Consider the following 16,819-nt stretch of genomic DNA (forward strand, 5'->3'; position numbering starts at 1 on the left):
ATACAAAGTTTATGAAGGTATTAGCATTCGAAATCTATCATAAAAAATAAATCAATTTATAGAAAGTTGTAAACCAGAATGCTCCCTTAATATAGAGATGCTTGGGGCATACGGCAATCTTTGGGTATAAAAATAGTTTTAAAGGTTTCCCTTTGTGGGCACTAGTACCGTGGAGATAAGAAGTGGACGTTCCATTGCCATAAACAGTAGCGTATTATACAATTGTTATCATAAATCTAACGTGGTAACGATTCCATTTGATTAAAAAATAGTATAAAAGAATTTTAAGGTTTTGATTATAAAAACAAAATTGCACAGAATAAAAAATATGAACATGAAAATTTATTTTTTCGCAATGTGAAAGTGATGTCCTTATTTTCTTCTATCTATACTTTTATTTTTCATACTATAGTTAAAGCTCGTTGAAAATAAAATAATTATTCAATATAAGTTAGAATTTTCAATCTCGTTCTGATTTCTGCCGTTTTAAAGTCGGTTCACCATTTTGTGAATTTGAATCTTCAGAAAAACCTAAATGAGTTGAAAAGTCAGTAAGACCTTGAGAATCACTAACCGTAGAGAAACCTGTAACATTGAGAAATTTTTATAGACATGATCAACTTTTTAAAACATTTAAGATTAAAAATTAGTTACAAGTGTTTGAATCTTCTGTGATGCTGAAACTAGAGGTATCTACAAGACCTTTCCTTGGCACACATGAGTCTTTTTCAATAGCTGTTTTCAATTTTTTTTTCTAAAACAAATAATTAGTAGATTCAATTATTTATTGACACTAAACGATAAAGTGATTATTGACGAAATTCTTAATTTTAGGCTTTAAAGTTGATTAAATAAATTCAACTATGATTCTTTGCAAGTTTCAGAGCAGCTTTCTCAAAATGATCTAATTATAAACCTTGTGACGATGTCACTGGGCGGTAATTAACGCAAATTACGCGAGCTGTAATGTGTGGATGTAAGAGTGAGTGCGCGACCGAGAAGTATGGATAAGGTAGGAAAACGAGTATCACTAGAGCACGCGTTCGAGGTTCAGGGCAAAGGAAGAGCCAAGTTAACCTCGGACGCGTCTCTCGGACCACGTGCACTGAAGAGTAGATCGATCGGTGCGAATCGAGCGCCTCGCGCTGGATGCGTCGTCGATCTGCGCGACAGTGCACACAAGAGATTCGCAAGTAGACCGCGAGAGAGGACGGACGTGTGGCCGAGTGATAAGTCGAGTGTGAAGCTGTGTGGCAGCGGTTGAGTGGGTCGTGGATAAACTGTGTGGCAGCGGTTATTGAAGTTCTTTGTTCGTAAAAAGCTGTGTGGCAGCGGTTGAGTGGGTCGTGGATAAGCTGTGTGGCAGCGGTTGTTGAAGTTCTTTGTTCGTAAAAAGCTGTGTGACAGCGGTTGAGTGAGATCGTGGGGAAGCTGTGTATGCAGCAAAAGTTCGTGTGTCGTGTCCGAGGAGAAGCTGTGTTCGAGCTTGGAGTTGAGTGCGGCGGGAGAAGTTGCGACGTGACGAGGCGATCGCGAGGCTCGGAAGGCAGCGAGCCACGCGATTTGCTGTACAGCGACCTTCTCATCAATCGCCCGAGGCATCTTCGCGGCGAGGCAAGCGCCCTTGGACTGGGCAGACCACGAGAACGGAGCAGCTGGGGCACAGCGGGAGACGACATCGAGAATAAAGGCCGAGGCAACGGAGCGTCGAAGAAGGTTGTAAATTGGATTAGACTTGGTCGGTCGCGCGGATGTGTGAGAGTGTTGTATGATTGCGTAGTGTGAATGTAGAAGAGAAAATAAGAAGTTCGCCGTAGAATCGTTGTAGTACGAGTAGTGGAGATCGGAGTAATTGTAGCGAGTACCTTGGATTCAAGACGTGGTTCGAGTCCACGTGTCGCGTTTCAGGCCGGCGCGTGGCCATTTTTGCGAAGCGGTACTTCCGCCTTGGACGCTCCTGTGAGAGCAAACGAGATAGCGGGTTTCGTCTTGGTCGTGTGTGACCAAACCGCGCGTCTGCTAGCGCGAGCAGAGCGAAGGCGTCGACCGTATTTCGGAGAAACGAGCCGATTGCGCGCAGGGCAATTACGCGGCACTCGACTGGGACTCGCGTCGGACTAACGTTGTAATCCGCGCGTTTTCCCCTTGGACTCGCGTATAATCAGTTACGTCCGAGGCATGAGAGGATGATAATGATAAGAAATGAGATGACATGGCGAAATGAAGCGCGATTGCAGTGATGATTGTATGAATGATAGTTGAAAGTCGGAGTTAAATAAAGAACGATTATTTGTGTGCAAAAGTACATTTTCGTAGTCTTTTCGCGACCCTCTCTCACTTATTTTCAGCTTGGACTGCCGACGCTCGCGGCGCACTTGGTGACGGCTCGACCCCTTCTGAGGTAAGACTCAACGATAGTCTAACCGGAGTCTCAGTAAGAAATAATTAGACGGCAGGCCGAGCATGGGCTAGTGCCCAAAACCTCGCACGTCACAACCTATAAAGATTCTTAGAAAACCTATAGAAAGTATTTCTAAAGCTTACGGAAAACTTTCAAATAAAGCTTTCACAAAGCTAAAAATATCTACACCCAGATGAGTCTCAGAAAGCTTCTTTCAGGGATTCCGTAAAGATTCTATAGAAACAACTTATAAATCTTTCACGTCCCTGGTAGAAATCGAACATTTTTTCGGCATTGAAACGATTTTTGGATGATTTATTGGCCAACTCCCTGAATCAGTCATTTAGTGACCAATAAATGGTCAAGAAAACGTTTCATTGATGCTCTGAAAGGTTAAATTTCTACTAGTGGTAAGCTCACATTAATATCACAAGACATGCTTTTAGGAAGCTAAAAATTTCTGGGTCAAACTGGCCTTAATTATTAGTTTGCTAAAAATTTTTCATTTGTTTACGTGATAAATTAATCACAATTCAAATAAAAATAATTGACTCGTATCGCTCCATTGAGAAATAAAAAAAATGTTCAGTAATAGAGACCAGACCCAGTGAACTTTAAGTTTTTGGAGCCGCTGAATCCGAATCCAGCGTCGGTTTTTCATCATCAGATCGATTTAAGGTCATCTGAAGGTCATTTAAAGGTCAAATCATGAAAAAAAGGTTTAAGAGTCTGAAACAATTCCTACATAGGTTTTCGAGGATGCTGAATTCAAATCTGAAGTCAGATGACCTCTACTACCTTATCTTCAAGGTCATTTGAAGGTCAAACTTAGAAAATTCAATATAAAAATCCGAAAAAACACATTTATTTTTTTAGGGTCGCTAAATCTCAATCAAAGTTCATTTTGACTATATCCGGTCATTATAAGATCAATTTAAGGTCATTTAAGGTGGCTAGTCAGAAATCATAACAATAGTACAGCTAAGCGTATGTCTGTCTCTTTCTCGCATTAGGCAGTGTTCGAGAAATCTCCCGAACAGTGATCACTTTCCGTGGGCGCGCTCGAGCTCACGTGCAGTGTTGGGCCGCGCGATTTTATCGCTGCGCGCTCAGAGATGGCGTGGCGTTTCGTGCCTGCCGTGGATCTACGAGCAGTGCGTAGTTCGCGACGGACACGTGAATTTTGCACGTCGTGCAACTCGCGCTCCTCGAGATATCTCGCCATATATTAGCTCGATTCAACCTCGCCTCTCGCGTGTGACTCGTGCCCCAAATTGCAATCAACAACAAAACGGTCAGCTCACCCAGACGGCTTCTACACCATCTGTGGCTGCTCAACCTGTCCACATCTGCTGCTCTCAACCCAGGTGGGACAAGACAATAGACACCGGCCACTCATCGACGCCTGCTCGCTCGGCATTGCATCATCGTTCGACTCATCGGATTCAGCTCATCTCGGCGTACAACACCAGGTAAAGAACCTACACGGGTTGCTGAAGAAGACCAATAATGCCTTCTTAGGCCCTGTAGAGTCTTTTCACTTACTGGCGCAATTTAAACAAGCATGGGCGCTTGCAAAGCACGGAGTCACTGCGAGGAGAATTGAGGTTACGCTCACCACATGTGTAAGCTCACGAGATTCTCAGCACCTTTCACTTCCGAGACATGGCCGACACTCGTGTCTTTTTCCGCACACTCGTGCCCAAAAACGCCATTCGGGCACTTGTTGCATAAATAACTATTATGCAGTAGTAAGCGAAAAATACTTTAAGGTGACTCTTTACTGACTTGGCTAGTCAATACGAGTGTAGTTAGTTTTTTTTGACTCGCGTTGTACTGGAGCGACCTACGCGGCGATCAGCTGCTTCTGACAATTTGGCTTCTGCTACATCAAAAAATATTGTGAGCACGGATTCATTACATTCAATCTAATACTTGAATAATGATCCCGAAGAACGATATTCGTTTGAAAAGAGGTAAAAGAAGGGGACAGTTTGTGAAAAAATCAATTCTAAATAGAATGGAGAAGTGTCAAGAAGCCAAAGCCTTGAAGAAACAAGCAGAAGTAAGTAACCTATAACTTAACCTCGAAAGATCGTTTTGCTAATCTCTTGTTTGTTACTTTTATTTACAGCAACAAAAAGAGGATTTGGACATTTCGGGCATAATTTTGGATAATAAAAACCACATTGTGGACTTGAAATTTCTGGCTTCTCAACTGCGGTGCAAAAGGTGTTCACTGGATTTATCTCTGTCCAACATAATAGGAAAAAAAGGTCAGGTCTGGCTAGTGTACTGACCATTTTTTGTACTTCATGCCAACACAAACATTTTATTGCCACACAAGAACATGATGGGACTGAAAGATCATTTGATATCAACAGCAAAATTGCATTCGGGGAGAGAAAAATTAAGTATTTCTAAGCTCATTAAAGAGCGATATATTCATGTTTATTATTTAAATTTTCAGCCTTTATTGATACTGGTTGCGGTGAGACACAAATCAATTCAATACTGACATCTTTGGATAGAGGAGCATTATCAACTAAAACTCTGAAGATTTATGAGAGAAAGGTTGGTATGGTAATAGAAGAAGTGGCGCGAGAATCCTGTGCTGAAGCTGTACAGTTAGAGAAAAATATGACTTTAGAAAAGGATCAGGAGTAAGAGGTTTTTTTTAATGCTGAATGTTTTAATGGAATAGTTCATGGGAAAGGTTTTGTGGTAATTATTTAACTGTGATAAAGGACTTTGATCAATGATAAAACGTGGAAAATACAATTTGTGTATCAGCGAAGTGAATAGGACAGAAAAATTAGTGCTAGTCGCCTTATTTTTTTATATATTTTTTTATATTTATAATTGATTTACACACTTAACAGTGAGACATTACTCTTAATTGTGATAAATATTTTTATATTTTTTTTGCAATCAATTATGGAAGTGCAGTGAATTTGAAATTGATCTATTTAAGTGTGATTTTTTTTATATATTTTCAGTGGAAATTATTTACAGGTATATTTATTTATTGAACGAGACCATGAAATTGAGCTGTTTGATGAGAAAAAACTAATGTATATTTAATAAAAATTGCATACATGTGTAATATAAATATGTTTTGTCTAACCATATCTACAACCATTACTGTTTTTAGAAACTAGTATAAACGTAAACTAACATTAACATATAAATAAATGTTAAAATGCATGCATGAACTTTTGGTAGTTTTTTGTCTTTTTTTCTAAAGAAACATTGTTTTTTTATATATATTTTGAAATAGGATGAGCTGCGGTTTAGAAGAAAGAAGTGAAAACCAGGTAGTTCCATTGATTGCATCGTATGATTTTGGTTGGCAAAAGCGTGGTAATGGCAGATCTTATAATAGCTTGAGTGGTAAGATAAACAATATTTTTCAACGTTCAGGCATCTTGGTACCCTATCAATATTTGATTATTTTAGGTCATGGAAGTGTGATAGGGCATCATTCAGGAAAAGTTTTAGCGTATGGAATTCGCTGTATGGACTGTCGCTTTTGTAAACTTGGTCATCCTAAAGATGATCACGATTGCAGACTCAACTACGAAGGTTCAGCTAAATCAATGGAGGCAGATTTAGCTGTAGAATTATTAGTTAATAACCCTCTCTTCCAAAAAATGCACGTTGCAATAACTACATTAATTGGTGACGAGGACAGTAGCACCATTGCATCCGTTCGAAGAGCGACATCTTATGTGATAAGGAAATGGGCTGACTATAATCATAATAAAAAAGCGTTCACCATGAACCTATATAATATAAAATTAAATCACAACCTAATTGAATATTTTGCAAAATGCTTTTCGTTAGCTGTAAAACAAAATAAGGGAAAAAGCTCTGAAATGAAAGCAGCACTGGAGGCGGTTGTGCCACATGCCTTTGGCGACCACAGCCAATGTGGTGACTGGTGCGAAGGAAAAGTTAAAGACGAATACAAGCATAAATACTTGCCGCATGGTAATCCATTATCAGACGATAATTTAAAAATTAAACTAAATCATTTAATATCCAATAACACAAAAGATATGGACCATAGTCATGTGTGGCTCGACACAAGCTAATGAATCGCTGAATAGAATGGGGTCGACAAAAGCTCTTAAAGCTCGGCATTATTCAGAATCCGAATCTCTGAGTTTCAGAGTTGGCGCGTCTGTTGCCCAAAAAAATTTAGGTTTTGCCTATGCATCAGGAATTTTTAATGAACTGCGCATAAAAGAGAGTGCTTTGAGTCGAGCAAAACGGCAAATGAAAGATAGACGCAGGCAACTTTATAGAAACCGAGTTAGCAAATCTGGAATAAAAAAAAGGAGACAAATTTTGAAAAATAAGCGCGCTTCAAAACTCGCGAGTCATACTCGAAGAGAAGGCATATGTTATGAAAGTGGCTTTGCTATGCACGATTCGTCCCAATATATTGTTCAACCTTCAATGGACATTGACATGGAAGAAATCGATTTGAACACGTGTAAGCTTATTATATATGATTTAGAAACAATGGGTTTAACTCTGCAAGATGACATAGTTCAGGTAAATTTAAATGATCATAGGAACGGCAAGGACACCACATTTTTCTAATCGCTTTTTTATTCACAGATTGCGGCAGAAAGTTACGTAGGTGATGAGGCATTCAATGCGTACATTTTTCCGTCGAAACCTTTTTCAAAGGGTGCCACTTTGAAAACAGGGCTTCACACGTTTCGGGGTGATTTATATTTATATGATAAAGCTATAGCTTCGGAATCAGCAAAAGAAAGCTGCTTGAATTTTTTAAATTTTTTACGCAGCTTCCAATTTCCTGTGATTTTTATTGGCTCACAACGGCTCTGGGTAAGTTGATTATCATTTCCAAGCTTCAGATACAATTTTTTAATACGCGATATTGTGATTACAGGTTTGATGACCAAAGACTTATTAAATTAATGAATCAAACTCAGTTGATGGATGATTTCAGAAACATTGTGAAAGGATTTGCTGATTCTTTACGCATTCTACACCAACTTTATCCACAATGTGTAAAAGAAAAAAAAAATTTACCGTGGAAGCTCTCGTTCAGACTACCTGCCCGAAAAAAGTTCTGTAACACTTCATAGTGCAATTGCAGACGTAGCTATTTTAAAAAATTTATTACTTGAACTGATAGGTCCTGAAAGTATTATAAAAGGGTATGCAAAGAGTTGGTATCAAATATCCACAGAAAAAAACCAAAAAAATTTAGTAGAATTAAATAAAGTTAGCTTAAAAGAGTATAAAAATGTATTTAGTCCCAAAATTTTTAATAGAATAGCTACGTCGGGAATAAACAAGGAATCTATCGAAAATGCGTTCAAAAAAAAGTGGAAAAGACGGCTTGTTTATGTTATTCGCGGAAGACGTTAACGGTAAACCACGAGTGAGCAAAGACGTAAAGGTGCTGAGACAATTGTACAGTATTTTCGATTAATGTATGTAATATTATTAATCAATAAAAAATATTAAATTTTTCAACAAATGTTTTATTGACTTCAATGAAGAATTTTTTTTATTTATAAAAATTTATAACAATATTTAAATTTAAAAACGTTCAAAAAAATTTTTATATATTTATTAAATACACTTTTACATAGTTTCATTTAAAAAATTTGTATTTACTATACTACTCGAATTCAAATTTTCGCGCGCTTCTACTGTGTCTTCCGGCTGACAAGGCTTTTCAACCCAACCTCATCGCAATCATAAAAATTCACTTTCTCGGACGAATATTGGAAAAATTAGCATGACAACATGAACTTTTTTATATATCAATCGAAAGCTTAAACTTTCAACTTTATACTATCAGTTTTTTGAATAGCTGTATGATATATTTTGAGAGATATTCAATAAGAAGCGTCCAAAACGAGATGTACGCCCATACACGCCGTGTTAAACAGTCCATTTTCAATGACTTTCGATGACTTTATTCTTGAAAATTAGCATGACAACCGGGTCTGAAATTTTGCAGAGAGATTGTTGAATTACTCATTAATGTTCTTCCAAAATTTGAAGACCCTGTATGAAAAAATGTTTAGGTTAAGAGTCACCTTAATTTTAAACAAGGCATTTTAACAGTGTCCAAAATGAGGAATGTTACCACACACCAGTATCCAAAAACGCTTTTCGCGCACTGAAAAATGGGCGAAAAAAGACATTTTTCGTTATACTATTGTATAACCCTCCCATTGATAAGATTTTTAAGATTTTATTTCAAGTTTTTTTATTGAGATGCAGATATCAAAAAACAAAAAGGAGATTACATACTAAAAATTATTACCCTACCACAGTTTGTGTTAAATGTGTGAAGTTCCCTGTGCTCGAATAAATTTCATGGGCCTCAGGGCCCATTTTAAAAATGATAATCGATTTTATTAAAAATCTTTACGGAGTTTATCTCGCTATAGAAGCTCCTAAATAAAAAAATGCAAAAAACGCCAAATACGCCAATACGTCTGAATGTTTGAAACCTCCTATAACCGTTTTTCAGAGGTCTCTGAAATCCCTAAGAAAAACGTGGAATTTAGGTCGTATTCTTTGATAAATTTTAACCTCTTCTAACCAGCACGTACAACCATCGGTCGACATTTTTTTACATTGATTCGGTGATCTGTTGCAGTAAAAATAATAATTTAACATACTAATATCGACTGAAACCCCTATTGTGTATACCCGCATGTTACACTCGGGCTTCACTTACACGGAGACCAACGGGTCATGGATCTGGCCCAAACCTAGTGAGGGTACTCTGTACACCTAGAAAATATGCCCAGTAGGTTTAGTTTGATCTCATAGGCCTGTAGAAGAAGTACAACCCACATGCAATATTCAAATATTAATTAATTATATGTAAAAACACACTTTATTATCAATTGATGACTCAATACTTATTAAATCAAGTCCAAGCACATAGGAAGCACTAGGACTTGTACCCAGTGCTTTTTCCATGTCTAGAACACACGTAGAAAAGTACGACACTCCATCTCTATTGACTCACTGTCCAAATACAAATAAACAAACTAATTAGAGCCATAGTATGCGCCAATATGAAGTTATAACTAGAATAAAAAGGAACAATATTTAAAAAATACAACCCCTTGTCGTTGATCATCATTTTCTTTCTTCTAATAAATTCATTTAAATGTATAAAATAGGTCCGATTGCGAGTCAGAAGAAGGTAAATGAGAATCAAAGACAAGAGGCTGTATTTTTTTAATATTGTTCCTTTTTATTCTATTCATAACTTCTGTGACGAGGATCTGGACAAGATCTCGTCGCTCTCTCCCCCAAAGCCAATATCAAAATATGTTTTACTTATACGTGAGATTTGGTTACAGGTGCAGAAGCGCGACCACGGCAGATCGCACGAGAGAGAGAGAGAGAGAGAGAGAGAGAGAGAAAGAGACATAAAATCACGTGAGCAAAGAGACTGCGCGAAACGCGAGCGCGTCGTAAGAAATTACGAGAGAAGCTGGAGACTGTAAGCAAGTCGCGCTTGCACGAAATTTAAAGAGATTTTACTTTGTCGCAGCCCGCTGTAGTCGCGTCGCGTCGTATCGCGCCGCGTGAGTAAAACGAGTCCAACGAGTGCATTGCGAGCGAGTGTGTGTGTGTATGTGTGTGTGTGTGTACGCCCTGCAATCCAGCGTGGATGGGCCGCGGAGTCACAATCGGAGGCAACTACGTGTAAGTGCCAGTTTTCGCATCGATCTCTCTCTCTCTCATTGGATTGCGACTCACCTTCGCTGGTTTAAGCGAACACTCGCGCGTGCCGTGGTACTGTACCTATTCGCCGTCCTTAGCACGGCTGTAACTTACCCTTTATTGTTAATAATAATTTATCTTATCTATTTCATTTAATTTCACTAGTCTCTGTGATTGCCTTCCCCCTTTTATTTCCATTTCTAGGTAACTCGGACCCGGTCGCTAGCGCAACCAACGCAATTATTATTTACCATTTTCCGCTGTAACTTGTACCGTTACACTTCATATTGGCGCATACTATGGCTCTAATTAGTTTGTTTATTTGAATTTTGACAGTGAGCCAATAGAGATGGAGTGTGTCGGCGATGCATAGATGGCCGTATCTGCCAGATTCTGTGCGAGCCGTATGTGCGAGTGTGTGAAAAGAGTAGTTGTGGACAAGGCGACAGCGCGACGCAATACGTACGAGTCTCTCTCTCCTCCACGCGAACACACGCGTGCCTCTGCCGCAGCGACCCACTAAGTAGAGCGCATCTCGCAAAAATTAATTACTTTGTTTTTTTGTTCCTTCTACTTACCTACGTTCTAAGAGTTCGACATTTGTAGATTACATATTCTGTTAAAGTGCAGAGTGCACAGTGAAGTGCAGTTTAAATGAAACAAAAGTTTTATTGTTCAAGAGAACATATATTGTGTTATCTGTTCAATTCTTTTATCCTTGCCAAATCAACAATTCCAACAGAGTGTCGTACTCTTCTACGTTTGTTCAGGACATGGAAAAGTATAAGTCCAAATACTTTCAAGGTGTTTGGACTTAATGTAATAAGTATTGAGCCATCAGATGATAATAAAGGGTTTTTTTTACATATAATTGAAAATCGTGGAAGATAAATATTCAAAAACTACGTTTTTTTTTGTTTAAACGAATGTATTTTTGAAACAGTTACATATATCGTAAACCTAACTAACCATAAATATGTATTATTTTTACGTTAATTTGACAATGGTTTCATAAAAAAATAACACGAACGAGAAATTTTCCACTCTTTTCAAATCTGCAATAAAAAATGGGGGTTACTGTATGAAAAATCAATTATGGTTCACTGTAGCTTAGAGGTTAAGTACAAGGTCAAATCCAAGGTCACCATTGGTTTTCTCGTCGAAAAATACTTTGAACATAATGTTTTCAACTTTTTTGTAGAATTGAAAATAAAAGGTATAAAAAATACCTTTAAATTACCTATTTCAGAGTTTCGATCGCTTCAAAATTGACTGCTGTAGAGCCGTTTGAATATTTCAATTTTTCAACTGTCAATTTTTTTTCAAAAAGTAATATTTGAGACGAAAAAAATGATTCCAACCACGCCTCTGACGAGTCATTACTCTTCCTGGTAGAATTTTTCATGAATTACCAAAAAAAAGCGAAAAAAAAACACGTTTTTCGACACTCATTTGTCGCTATGCACCTCAAAAATTTTTTTTCGGGATAAAAATTTGGGAAAAGTCTTTCTTTATAGTATTATTATACACATATTTTTTGGGGATTTTTTGGAAATATCGCCGTGCACGTTTTTTTAAAAAATTAGGAGAATGACCCATATATCAATACATTATTATAATAGATATTAATAATAATATTAATAATTTTCATAATTAAAAATATTATTACAGGAAAAGAATGTATAGGATCGAATTTTAAAAAATTTAGGTAGTCAGGCGTTTTTTCATTCAAGCTACTGTGTTTCAAGTTCGAAAATCACAAAAATTTTTGAATAAAGTTGAAATTGTTTTAAAATTGGCGTTCAGGTCCAATGGATCTATCTACGCAATTTTCTAGGAAGCCTCGTTAATATTTACCAGGAGACCCCCAAAAAAAGTTGAAAAAGATCAGTGATCTGGGGGTCTCATAGCAGCATAGTCTAAAAGCAGATTGTTAACACGAGCTGAACTGAAAACTGAACCACTAATTAAAAAACTACGAAAAAAAAATTTGTTATGATTTATGAGTATTCTGTGACTAATTTTGAGTTTTTTCATACCTTGCTTTTTTGATCTAATTTTTTATCAGCACGTTTTTAATTTTTATGATTTATTTGCACGGTTTAAGCGAAAAAAATACAAAAAAGTCTTAATAACGGGTGTCTATTTTTTCATATTTTAGGCAAGTTCATTATTAATAATAGATTTCGGTTTTTTGAGTTATGGTCCGTATTTACGATTAGTTTATGAACCCAGTGTCACATTTTTCTTACTTAACTCCCTATGAACATAATTCAGTATCTGAAGTGAAGAATAAAATACTTTAGGAAAAAAAGGATCAGTTTAATATGAATATATTTTTATGATGTGATAATTTATTCTATATCAGATACTACGAATAATACAATCAAGGTAACTTACTTGATCTAACGTTGATTTAGGCACCCATTTGTAAATTTTCATTGTTGTTTCACCAATAGTTACCCATTTCTTTTCCCTAGAATCAAATTTAATTAAAGTTTTTTTATATCAATGTAGTTTTTTTTATAACATAATAGTACTTTTTGATACAAATGCCATAAGTAGCACTTTTTGGCATGGCGTAGTTTAGGGCCCGAGCTGAGCGAGGGTCCTAATAGCTGAGCCGAAGTGTCCCGATGGCACGAGTATCGTACAACATTTTATAGTGCTGTGTTAAGTTCACATTTATGCCCCTTTTTCTGAGTCATGAGTCGCATTTTTTGGTAGCGTGAAGTGAGGTTAGCGCACGAGCGTATGCGAGTGTGATGCGAACGCAGCGAGCTCTTACGAGGAGTCGCAGTTTTTTGTCCACCATACATTTATATCATTGAAAGTAAATTTTATAAGCTCTCTAATGCTATGATTATAAATGGGGGTCACCAAGCATTTTCAAAAGATATCAAGAGTGGAAACCAGACGCGGTGACATGTCACATGACTCAAACGTAATGACAGGTATTCAAAATTCGAAATAAGATAATGTCATGTTTTAATAAATAAAGATGCTTTTTTTTTATTTGTCAGTGCTGCTATATGTTTGATATAGCATTTAGAAAACAATATGTTTAAGTCTAATAATATGTCTATAACAATATGTCTGATTACTCTGAGTCGATTCGTTGGAACTCCATGTTTCTACATAATGTTCATCTCTTCATTGACTTGTTGTTACCCGTAGTGGGTGGGTGCTTCATACATTTTAATTTTCTTTAAAAGGTCAGCGGAAAATTGCTGACGACAAGTAACAGATTAAATTTAACCGCATTTGTGTTTGAATATTTTTCTGGAGGGCTACCCTCGTGGAAATCGTTTAATTTTTATTTATTATGACTTAATAAGGGAATAATATTTAACTAATAATATAGCTGTTCTACAATTACGCTATATACACGGCATGCCTGGTGCATGACGCAATCTTATGAAAAATAAAACATTTACAGGAGTCCCTCGTTATACGCGGTCTCATTTTACGCGGATTACCCTTATACGCGGATTGTGATTTGCGCCGACCCCTCATTATACGCGGAAAAAATCACCCTTATACGCGGATTGACTCGACGCAATGTTCATTTCGAACTTTTGTTTTTGGTTTTTTGTAACCTTATTTTGATATCGTTTACCACTGTTTTTGAGAGTTTTATTTTTGAATTTAAAATCATGGCTCCGCCAAGTCCAATGAGAACTCCAAGAAAAACGACATCAAAAAAGAATAGAAAAGTCATGTCTTTGGCAGATAAATTAAAAATTCTAAATTTGCTGCGAGATGGAGAAAAAGTTGCTGCGATTGCTCGACGTTTCGATGTTAATGAGTCAACGATTCGCTCCATTCGAGGTAACGAAAAGAAAATTCGTGACAGTGCCCAAACATTGTGTGATTTGCGCTATGATTGCGCTTGTGTGATTCGGCAGTCCAAATTTATGAAGAATTGTACAGAGATATTTTGAGAAGATCAAAGCAGTCAAAATTGACGGATTATTTTGGAAAATAATGACAATTTTTTATGTTATTTATAAATAAAATTTTTTTTTTTTTACCAACTTTCGAATTCTTGGAACGTAACCCCCTATTTCCCATAAGCGTAAGGTCCCGTTATACGCGGTTTCGTTATACGCGGTACTTTTGAGGAACGTAACCCCCGCGTATAACGAGACCCCACTGTATTAAATTTTTTTTCATATTATATAGTATTTTAAATTTTCAAATTGAATAATTTAATAAATTAAAAAAAAAAAAAATTGCACGCAATTTGGCTTGCACATCCCACAAACATTGTGGAATCCGAGTTTCAACTCTACATTACAATCATTTTTAAATAGGTCATTTACTGTGAAAGCCTCAGCCTCTGCACCGACTAAAGAAGCAGCGCTATCTCGCAGTCAACTTTAAAGTTCGAGTCCATATTTGGAGTCCCGCAGGTAACACGACTTATGATAAAGGTAAGAACCTGCTTGAATTTTGGAGAGATTATGACAAGGCTCTGCGATCTCGTTCGCGCTTGTGATTTGATTGTAGCAAGGCTCTACGATCTCATTCGCGCTTGAACTTTGAAGAGATTTAATTATGGCAAGGCTCTGTGATTTCGTTTGTGCTTGTTATTTTGAAGAGATTGATTATTTAATTATGGCAAGGCTCTGTGATCTCGTTCGCGCTAGTAATTTCGGAAAGATTTGATTATGGCAAGGCTCTGCGATCTCGTTCGCGCTTGCAATTTTGGGTGAGCAGTTAAACTATGACAAGACTCTGCGATCTTGTGCGTACACAAAATAATAAAAGTTAATTACCATATTTATCGATGCATTCTCGAGGTATCACATGCAGACGTGCACGACGAGTCTTAGACAAGTACTTCGGGTTTTTCACTTCTCTTTTCGGCTACGCCGGAAAAAAACCGGTTCTCTTGGGTAAAACCCACAGATCAGGCGGCCTGATCAGCCGCCTGCCCCACTCTACTCTCGCTGCCTATCGCCGGGTATATAAGGGGCTTGTATTTGCACAAGAAATAACTTTGTGCATCAATTCCTTTAGAATATTTTGATAGAAATTTTAGACTTTAGTGCGTTTTTAATTTTTTTCAATGAAATTTGTTAATATGCATTAATTTAGATACATTTCTGGAATATTTGTAAGTAACATTTACTTGTTACAAATTAAAAATTGTCATCAACATCTTTCGATTAATTCTTTTAATCTATAGAATCGATAACTAAGAATGATGTGCATAGGTTGTACGATAAATGTCTGATATTACTTTTAATCATTTTCAAAAGAGTTCCAAAAGATTATTTATTTTGATTTTCAATACTTCATATATTTTTTAGAATAGGATAAATGACTATCATAAAAACTTTAAAGCATAAGTAATATGTCTTCAAAATTTTCTATTGGCAACCTTTGCAAAGCTTATAAAAGTTTGATAGATTTAATTCATAGAAATAATGTTTTTTGTAACTTATTTTTTGTGATATACTGATGTCATATTACAGAATTCATAATCTACTTGAAATAAAAAAACCGCTTTTATCTTTCATAATGATATGAGGTAAATATTGTAAGTGTAAAAATGATGCAGTATTAAAAACAATATCATTACTAATTATAATTGAAGAATAAAATTTAGTATAGAAATTATTAGTAAACCAACCACATCATTCGTCAAATAGTAAATAGTGAACTTTTGTCCAAGTACAGAAATCTATCAAATATTTTGAGAATAGATAAATAATTTTTTTTAGCAAACGCTCACGAGGTTTGATGTAAGTTATTGTAAAGGACATTTAAAAAGTTAAAAATTATAAGTTTAAGAATGTTTTTCATTTCTTGACAATCTTATTCAATTAATCTATTAATGTATAATAAAACCAAATTATCTCAATGTTTCTAAAGAAATAACTTTGATATGATGATTTAATGCAGAAACTTATCATTTAAACTGAAAATTGTATTATATAAATTGTATCAAAAGAGATAATGAATAAACTATATTAAAATTTCACTCTAATTCAATTTCACTTATAATTTCACTTTAATACAAGTTCAAAAATTGGATACTTCAAATTTTAATTTTTTATTTAAAATTTTATAAGGTAATAGTTCGAAATTAAGTTTTAATTTAATGGAACCAACTATTTCCAGTCCATTTACCAAAAATATATTAGATTTAAGGTTAGCTTTTAAGTAAAATGACGATGTATAAACATTTCCAAATGTCTAAATGTTTAGAGTTTAAAAGTAATTTAGTTTTGAGTAGATCGATCACTTAATATTTTTAAAGTTTTTCATCCAAATTTAAATAAATATGAAAAACCAAGTTAATCATATTGAATTTAATAAATAAATTTTTTACCAGTGACGAACTTTATCAACAACTTGCATAACTCGCTTCAAATCATCCTTGGTTCTACTCCGAGTTTCGGCACGCACAGATCGAGACATCATAGTCATTACTGAATATTTGTGTAAAAAAATTTAATTTACAAACTTATAATATTTCAGGAAAATATTACATTAGTCTTTGTTGATAATTTAACATATCACATAGAGTTACTGTCAAAGTAAAAGGTAAACTGAGAGCGTTAGGGGCACTCCACATAAAAATTTAGAGCACTGCTGGTCCCATGCCGTCGACAATGATTTCAATGATCAGTATCCCTTCACTCCAGAATTATATAGAAT

General features: G+C 35.9%; 1 protein-coding gene across 1 annotated transcript; it reads right to left on the reverse strand.

Moving 5' to 3' along the window:
* Window positions 1-374: 374 nt before the first annotated feature.
* LOC106660557 (B-cell CLL/lymphoma 7 protein family member B) lies at window positions 375-16,718 on the reverse strand. The gene is made up of 4 exons (XM_014383572.2): window positions 16,491-16,718; window positions 12,548-12,623; window positions 655-754; window positions 375-585 (listed from the first exon to the last, which is right to left on the reverse strand). Exons 1-4 carry the CDS (start codon window positions 16,586-16,588, stop codon window positions 461-463), a joined length of 399 nt encoding a protein of 132 aa, XP_014239058.1. The 5' UTR covers window positions 16,589-16,718; the 3' UTR covers window positions 375-460.
* Window positions 16,719-16,819: the final 101 nt, after the last annotated feature.

Source organism: Trichogramma pretiosum, unplaced genomic scaffold (assembly GCF_000599845.2).
Source record: "Trichogramma pretiosum strain Unisexual culture from Peru unplaced genomic scaffold, Tpre_2.0 scaffold116, whole genome shotgun sequence".
In the NCBI taxonomy this organism is placed as follows: domain Eukaryota; kingdom Metazoa; phylum Arthropoda; class Insecta; order Hymenoptera; family Trichogrammatidae; genus Trichogramma; species Trichogramma pretiosum.